Genomic DNA, 10,000 nt, shown 5'->3' with positions numbered 1-10,000 from the left:
AATGAACAGGTACTTAGTGAGACTCAGATGGGTAGGATCACTGACACTGTGAGGGAACATCAGACACCACATTTAGTCCATATGGGGAGTTTCTCTGGACATGATCCAGGACATAGGTGTGTTGGTGTGGAGGAGCCCAGAGACTGGAGAAGGACAAGCACACGCCCACGTTTCAACCCAGCTAAGGACACGCCCATGTTTCACCCCAGCTAAGGACACGCCCACGTTTCACCCCAGCTAAGGACACGCCCACGTTTCACCCCAGCTAAGGACACACCCACGTTTCACCCAGCTAAGGACACGCCCACGTTTCACCCCAGCTAAGGACACGCCCACGTTTCACCCAGCTAAGGACACGCCCATGTTTCAACCCAGCTAAGGACACGCCCACGTTTCAACCCAGCTAAGGACACGCCCATGTTTCAACCCAGCTAAGGACACGCCTACGTTTCAACCCAGCTAAGGACACGCCCATGTTTCACCCAGCTAAGCACACGCCCACGTTGCACCCAGCTAAGCACACGCCCACGTTTCAACCCAGCTAAGCACACGCCCACGTTTCAACCCAGCTAAGAACATGCCCACATTTCACCCAGCCACGTTTCACATGGCCTCAGAAGATAGATGGCTAATCTTGAGATGTGGGGATGGCCCAGGACTGAAAGCGGTTCTCTAGTGGATGTGGCAACATGCTGTACCAGTGTCATGTCCCGAGACCTGAGATGACTCCATCCGGCTCCTCGCTGTCCAGTCCTGTTCTTCAGATGTTCCTCTCCGTCGTCTTCTCTGGTCTTTATGCTGCCTATAAAAACTCTCACATCTGATCTTTCAAATACATTCTGATTTTGGTTCCTCCACTGCTGAAGAAATTAAATCTACACTCCGTCCTGCTCTCCTTTTCTCTCTGCTGTCCTCCTGCAGCAGTCAAATGGTTCCGTTTGGTACCTGTGTGTCGCTCGTCAGTGCCGAACCACGAGCGGTAGAGCAGCAGCAGCTCCAGCCAGTAAACATGATAGAGCACAAACAGGACCAGCAGGAAAACCAGGACCACACCGAGTCCACAGCCCAGCTCCACAGACGGCAGCAGCACTGAGGAACAAAGACACAAAACCCAATTAGAAACCAAAACCACAACAATCCAGAAAGCAGGCTGTGGGTGTGGACTTTAGGCTAAGCCGGGAGCTCAGAGCTGTGCGCTCCTTCCAGAATCATCTCTGGACCAGACTCGCTGTTCTGATGTGAAAAAGAAATTCACATGAGAACCCGTCCAGAAGACGTCCTCTGTGACAGCGTTTCCCGTCAGTCCTGGAGTCAGACTGTGATTTGGAGTCTTGAAGACCGTCTGAGACACCTCAAGAGGTTTAACTCAGAGCGACAGGAAAAAGGGTCACAAGAGTCTGGACCACACAGTGTCACATGTACAAAGAACTTGAGCTGGCAGTGTTCTGACAGCTTCAGGCAAGACAGACTGAAGACTTTTTAAGGACTGATGGGAACCCTGCACTGGACTCTGGGGCCCGTCTGTGCTGGCAGGGCTGTGAAATGAAAATTGTGAAATCCGAGGAAAATTCGCAGGGGGTAGATTGCAGAATATTAAAAACAAAATCAGGGTAAAATATCAATAACATACCTAATAATAAAAAGCCACACATTCTTGTGTAAATTCCTGTAAATCCACTCAAAGCCACAATGTCTTTTTTCCCATGAAAAAAGTCTACATTAATAAAAACTAATTTACATTGTTGTGTAAATTCATGTAGCCTAAATTCATTCAAAGCCACAATGTCTTTTTTCAATCAAAGAAAGTGTAGATTAATGAAAGAAAAAAAAGGCACATAATCTTTTCTGAAATCCTGTTTGAACAGCACAATGTTTATTTTCCAGAGAGAAAAAAATTCTTACCAGTTCGCTTTTCCCGTTTATCTTTCAGGTGTGTTGATGAAGCAACAATTCCAAGGATTCTTGTCCTTATCACACTTTTTCAAAACGTCTTTCTCGCCATCTTCGCTCTGTCTGATGTCGCTCCGTGACACAGACATGCTGCACAATTCTTTTAAAAACTTTAAAGTTCTAAAAGTGTGTGATGTCCACATGCTACGTTCAGCTAGCTTCGCAAAGGAGCCACACAGCGTCACCGCAGCAACCAACCAGTCCCGCTTTACGACAACTGTCGTAACAGCCAGGCTTTGAGTGGCATTTATTTTCCTCGAAACTCCGCGGATCCGAGAAAACTGATTTGTATCTGTAACACACAGATCAGTGTCCACGGACTGATAAAACTTGCATGATGTCGTAAAAAAAGAGAATGCTTTGTGATAAACATTTTAAAAACTCAGTAACGATCACAATTAAAGAGTACAACACTGACACTCCCGCACCCCTCCCCATGAGGAAATCCACGGAATTCCGCGGATCCACAGAGTTTTCACAGCCCTGTGCTGGTGCTGCTTCATGAATTCCACAGCATCGAGTGGATGAGAGTTTACCCCCGCCCCCGAGACGAGACACCAGGTTACATCCCCAGCCCAGGTGGGTCCTGGTTTTCAGCTGGGTGGACCAGGATGATACAGATGAAAGCTGACCTGCATTAAGTAGCTTTGAACTGAATGATCTTGGCTTCCTGCTCACCCTCCTCCTCCAGCTGAGCTCGGCGAGTGTCGGAGCCTTCCTGGTTCTTCACAGAGCAGTTATACTCTCTCTTCAGGTCTGCAGCCTGGAAGCTGTGGATCACCAGCTCGCTCTCCATAGTCTGGTCCCCGTAGTCATTCTTCAACTGCCTGCAAACAGAAACAACACTTTCAACTTTAAGCCAACAGCTATTTTCTGTGGAAACACTTTGTGGCGTCCTGAGCAGAGAATGAAGGAACATTCCTGCTGTTTGTGTGGGAATCACAGCTTTTCTGCTCCTTGTTTTGACTTTCAAGAAATTCATCTGTTACAGTTTAGAACCCTGGACTACGAGGAACTGGAGCCCAGGATTCAGATCACCAGACAAAGAGGAATACAGAACAAAACAAGGTGTTTATTTACAGACAATAAACAATCTCCCAAATGTCCAAAATCCTTCTCAGACTAAAAAGGAAAGTGACATGAAAAAAAACCTAAGGTGATGAAAAACTCAAAAAGCTCTGTAAAAGACAGAGAGACAAACAAACGTGATGACAAAAAAACAACGGTCCAAAAACAATGACAGCGTGGGAACTAAATTAAATAAACAACACAGAACCCAGGAAAACAAGGAAGAAACATAAAAGCAGCGCGCGGCGCCCAGGGAACCCCACAGAAACTGCACATGGCTGAACAGAAACCCAGAGCCCCGAACCCAGCAGGGAAACAAAGACAGGACAGGCAGGAGTCACACCACACACGCACACACTTAACCCAAAAACACACAGACACACGCTTAATGCAAAGACACACACGCTTAACCCAAAAACACACAGACACACACGCGCACACACACACACACACACAGCCCAAAAACACACAAACACACACGGTTAACACAAAGACACACGCGCGCGCACACACACACACACACACACACACACACTTAGCCCAAAAACACACAGACACACACACTTAACACAAAGACACACGTGCGCGCGCACACACACACACACTTAGCCCAAAAACACACACACTTAACACAAAGACACACATGCGCACACACACACATGCGCTTAGCCCAAGGACACACGTGCGCGCGCACACACACACACACACACTTAGCCCAAAAACACACAGACACACATGCTTAACACAAAGACACACAGACTTAGCCCAAAAACAGACACACACGCTTAACGCAAAGACACACACGCGCGCACACACACACAAATACACACGCGCTTAGCCCAAAAACACACAGACACACACGCTTAACACAAAGACACACACGCGCGCACACACACACAAATACACACGCGCTTAGCCCAAAAACACACAGACACACACGCTTAACGCAAAGACACACACGCGCGCACACACACACAAATACACACGCGCTTAGCCCAAAAACACACAGACACACACGCTTAACACAAAGACACACACGCGCACACACACACGCGCTTAGTCCAAAAACACACAGACACACACTTAACACAAAGACGCACACGTGCGCGCACACACACACACACACACACACACACACACACTTAGCCCAAAAACACAGACACACAAGCTTAACACAAAGACACACATGCGCACACACACACACGCTTAGCCCAAAAACACAGACACACACGCTTAACGCAAAGACACACATGCGTGCACACATGCACACACACACGCGCTTAGCCCAAAAACACACAGACACACACGCTTAACACAAAGACACACACAGGCACACGTGCACACACACACACATACTTGGCCCAAAAACACACAGACACACACACTTAATGCAGACACACACGCGCGCGCACACACACACACACACACACACACACAAATCAAACCAATCAATCAAATTTTTTTTTTATATAGCGCCAAATCACAACAAACAGTTGCCCCAAGGCGCTTTATATTGTAAGGCAAGGCCATACAATAATTATGTAAAACCCCATCGGTCAAAACGACCCCCTGTGAGCAAGCACTTGGCTACAGTGGGAAGGAAAAACTCCCTTTTAACAGGAAGAAACCTCCAGCAGAACCAGGCTCAGGGAGGGGCAGTCTTCTGCTGGGACTGGTTGGGGCTGAGGGAGAGAACCAGGAAAAAGACATGCTGTGGAGGGGAGCAGAGATCAATCACTAATGATTAAATGCAGAGTGGTGCATACAGAGCAAAAAGAGAAAGAAACACTCACTGCATCATGGGAACCCCCCAGCAGTCTAAGTCTATAGCAGCATAACTAAGGGATGGTTCAGGGTCACCTGATCCAGCCCTAACTATAAGCTTTAGCAAAAAGGAAAGTTTTAAGCCTAATCTTAAAAGTAGAGAGGGTGTCTGTCTCCCTGATCTGAATTGGGAGCTGGTTCCACAGGAGAGGAGCCTGAAAGCTGAAGGCTCTGCCTCCCATTCTACTCTTACAAACCCTAGAAACTACAAGTAAGCCTGCAGTCTGAGAGCGAAGCGCTCTATTGGGGTGATATGGTACTACGAGGTCCCTAAGATAAGATGGGACCTGATTATTCAAAACCTTCTAAGTAAGAAGGAGAATTTTAAATTCTATTCTAGAATTAACAGGAAGCCAATGAAGAGAGGCCAATATGGGTGAGATATGATCTCTCCTTCTAGTCCCCGTCAGTACTCTAGCTGCAGCATTTTGAATTAACTGAAGGCTTTTCAGGGAACTTTTAGGACAACCTGATAATGAATTACAATAGTCCAGCCTAGAGGAAATAAATGCATGAATTAGTTTTTCAGCATCACTCTGAGACAAGACCTTTCTAATTTTAGAGATATTGCGTAAATGCAAAAAAGCAGTCCTACATATTTGTTTAATATGCGCTTTGAATGACATATCCTGATCAAAAATGACTCCAAGATTTCTCACAGTATTACTAGAGGTCAGGGTAATGCCATCCAGAGTAAGGATCTGGTTAGACACCATGTTTCTAAGATTTGTGGGGCCAAGTACAATAACTTCAGTTTTATCTGAGTTTAAAAGCAGGAAATTAGAGGTCATCCATGTCTTTATGTCTGTAAGACAATCCTGCAGTTTAGCTAATTGGTGTGTGTCCTCTGGCTTCATGGATAGATAAAGCTGGGTATCATCTGCGTAACAATGAAAATTTAAGCAATACCGTCTAATAATACTGCCTAAGGGAAGCATGTATAAAGTGAATAAAATTGGTCCTAGCACAGAACACACACACACACTTAGCCCAAAAACGCACAGACACACACGCTTAATGCAGACACACACGCGCACACACACACACGCGCTTAGCCCAAAAACACACAGACACACGCTTAACGCAAAGACACACAAGCGCACACACACACACGCTTAGCCCAAAAACACAGACACACACGCTTAACACAAAGACACACATGCGCACACACACACGCTTAGCCCAAAAACACACAGACACACACGCTTAACGCAAGGACACACGCGTGCGCGCACACACACACACACACGCGCGCTTAGCCCAAAAACACACAGACACACGCTTAACGCAAAGACACACACGCGCACACACATACACACAATTAGCCCAAAAATACAGATACACACGCTTAACACAAAGACACACATGCGCACACACACACGCTTAACGCAAAGACACACACGCGCACACACACACACACGCGCTTAGCCCAAAAACACAGACACACGCTTAATGCAAAGACACACGCGTGCACACACACACGCACTTAGCCCAAAAACACACAGACACACACATTTAACACAAAGACACAGACGCGCGCACACACACACACACACACTTAGCCCAAAAACACACAGACACACACACTTAACACAAAGACACAGACGCGCGCGCGCACACACACACACACACACACTTAGCCCAAAAACACAGACACACACGCTTAACACAAAGACACACATGCGCACACACACACGCTTAGCCCAAAAACACACACACACGCTTAACGCAAGGACACACGCGTGCGCACACACACACACGCGCGCTTAGCCCAAAAACACACAGACACACGCTTAACGCAAAGACACACACGCGCACACACATACACACACTTAGCCCAAAAATACAGATACACACGCTTAACACAAAGACACACATGCGCACACACACACGCTTAACGCAAAGACACACACGCGCACACACACACACGCGCTTAGCCCAAAAACACAGACACACGCTTAATGCAAAGACACACGCGCGCACACACACACGCGCGCTTAGCCCAGAAACACACAGACACACACACTTAACACAAAGACACAGACACACAAGCTTAACACAAAGACACACATGCGCACACACAGACACACGCTTAGCCCAAAAACAAAGACACACACGCTTAACGCAAAGACACACACGCGTGCACACATGCACACACACACGCGCTTAGCCCAAAAACACACAGACACACACGCTTAATGCAGACACACACGCGTGCACACATGCACACACACACGCGCTTAGCCCAAAAACACACAGACACACACGCTTAATGCAGACACACACGCGCGCACACACACACACACACACTTAGCCCAAAAACACACAGACACACACGCTTAATGCAGACACACACGCGCGCACACACACACACACACTTAGCCCAAAAACACACAGACACACACGCTTAATGCAGACACACACGCACACACACACACACACACACACACACACACGCTTAGCCCAAAAACACAGACACACACGCTTAACATAAAGACACACACGAGCACAAACACACACTTAGCCCAAAAACACAGACACACACGCTTAACGCAAAGACACACGCACACTCACACGCGTACTTAGCCCAAAAACACACACACACACGCTTAACGCAAAGACACACGCGCACACACACACACACACACTTGGCCCAAAAATACAGATACACACGCTTAACACAAAGACACACACGTGCACACACACACGCTTAACGCAAAGACACACACGCGCACACACACACACGCGCTTAGCCCAAAAACACACAGACACACGCTTAACGCAAAGACACACAAGCGCACACACACACACACGCTTAGCCCAAAAACACAGACACACACGCTTAACACAAAGACACACATGCGCACACACACACGCTTAGCCCAAAAACACACAGACACACACGCTTAACGCAAGGACACACGCGTGCGCGCACACACACACACACACACGCGCGCTTAGCCCACAAACACACAGACACACGCTTAACGCAAAGACACACACGCGCACACACATACACACAATTAGCCCAAAAATACAGATACACACGCTTAACACAAAGACACACATGCGCACACACACACGCTTAACGCAAAGACACACACGCGCACACACACACACACACGCGCTTAGCCCAAAAACACAGACACACGCTTAATGCAAAGACACACGCGCGCACACACACACACGCGCTTAGCCCAAAAACACACACACACATTTAACACAAAGACACAGACGCGCGCACACACACACACACACACACTTAGCCCAAAAACACACAGACACACACACTTAACACAAAGACACAGACGCGCGCGCGCACACACACACACACACACAGACACACTTAGCCCAAAAACACACACACACGCTTAACGCAAGGACACACGCGTGCGCACACACACACGCGCGCTTAGCCCAAAAACACACAGACACACGCTTAACGCAAAGACACACACGCGCACACACATACACACACTTAGCCCAAAAATACAGATACACACGCTTAACACAAAGACACACACGCTTAACGCAAAGACACACACGCGCACACACACACACGCGCTTAGCCCAAAAACACAGACACACGCTTAATGCAAAGACACACGCGCGCACACACACACGCACTTAGCCCAAAACACACAGACACACACACTTAACACAAAGACACAGACGCGCGCACACACACACACACACACACACACTTAGCCCAAAAACACACAGACACACACACTTAACACAAAGACAGACGCGCGCGCGCGCACACACACAAATACACACACGCTTAGCCCAAAAACACACAGACACACACACGCTTAACACAAAGACACACACACGCTTAACACAAAGACACACACACGCGCTTAGTCCAAAAACACACAGACACACACACTTAACACAAAGACACACACGCGCGCGCACACACACACACACACACACTTAGCCCAAAAACACAGACACACAAGCTTAACACAAAGACACACATGCGCACACACACACACACACGCTTAGCCCAAAAACACAGACACACACGCTTAACGCAAAGACACACACGCGTGCACACATGCACACACACACGCGCTTAGCCCAAAAACACAGACACACACGCTTAACACAAAGACACACACGAGCACACACACAGCCCAAAAACACACAGACACACACGCTTAACGCAAGGACACACGCGTGCGTGCGCACACACACACACGCGCTTAGCACAAAAACACAGACACACGCTTAACACAAAGACACGCGCACACACACACACACACACACACACACTTAGCCCAAAAATACAGATACACACGCTTAACACAAAGACACACATGCGCACACACACACGCTTAACGCAAAGACACACACGCGCACACACACACACGCGCTTAGCCCAAAAACACAGACACACGCTTAATGCAAAGACACACGCGCGCACACACACACGCACTTAGCCCAAAAACACACAGACACACACACTTAACACAAAGACACAGACGCGCACATACACACGCGCGCTTAGCCCAGAAACACACAGACACACACACTTAACACAAAGACACAGACACACAAGCTTAACACAAAGACACACATGCGCACACACACACACGCTTAGCCCAAAAACAAAGACACACACGCTTAACGCAAAGACACACACGCGTGCACACATGCACACACACACGCGCTTAGCCCAAAAACACACAGACACACACGCTTAATGCAGACACACACGCGCGTACACACACACACACACACACTTAGCCCAAAAACACACAGACACACACGCTTAATGCAGACACACACGCACACACACACACACACACGCTTAGCCCAAAAACACAGACACACACGCTTAACATAAAGACACACACGAGCACAAACACACACTTAGCCCAAAAACACAGACACACGCTTAATGCAAAGACACACGCGCGCACACACACACGCGCTTAGCCCAAAAACACACACACACACGCTTAACGCAAAGACACACACGCGCACACACACACACACTTGGCCCAAAAATACAGATACACACGCTTAACACAAAGACACACACGTGCACACACACACGCTTAACGCAAAGACACACACGCGCACACACACACACGCGCTTAGCCCAAAACACAGACACACGCTTAATGCAAAGACACGCGCGCACACA

The 10,000-nt window shown here is 48.0% G+C and overlaps 1 protein-coding gene across 1 annotated transcript in view; it reads right to left on the bottom strand.

Moving 5' to 3' along the window:
• Positions 1 to 10,000, bottom strand: part of LOC117509337 (interleukin-1 receptor accessory protein-like) — a 70,910-nt gene that overhangs the window by 8,008 nt on the left and 52,902 nt on the right. Inside the window, exons 9-10 of the mRNA XM_034168995.1 lie at positions 2,629 to 2,777; positions 946 to 1,089 (exon numbers count right to left, since the gene is read on the bottom strand). Coding sequence (XP_034024886.1) covers positions 946 to 1,089; positions 2,629 to 2,777 — 293 coding nt within the window. The remainder of the gene's footprint in view (positions 1 to 945; positions 1,090 to 2,628; positions 2,778 to 10,000) is intronic.

Source organism: Thalassophryne amazonica, chromosome 4 (assembly GCF_902500255.1).
Source record: "Thalassophryne amazonica chromosome 4, fThaAma1.1, whole genome shotgun sequence".
In the NCBI taxonomy this organism is placed as follows: Eukaryota; Metazoa; Chordata; class Actinopteri; order Batrachoidiformes; family Batrachoididae; genus Thalassophryne; species Thalassophryne amazonica.
The sequence above is the reverse complement of the archived record's forward strand: the minus strand, read 5'-3'. Positions and strand labels throughout refer to the sequence as shown.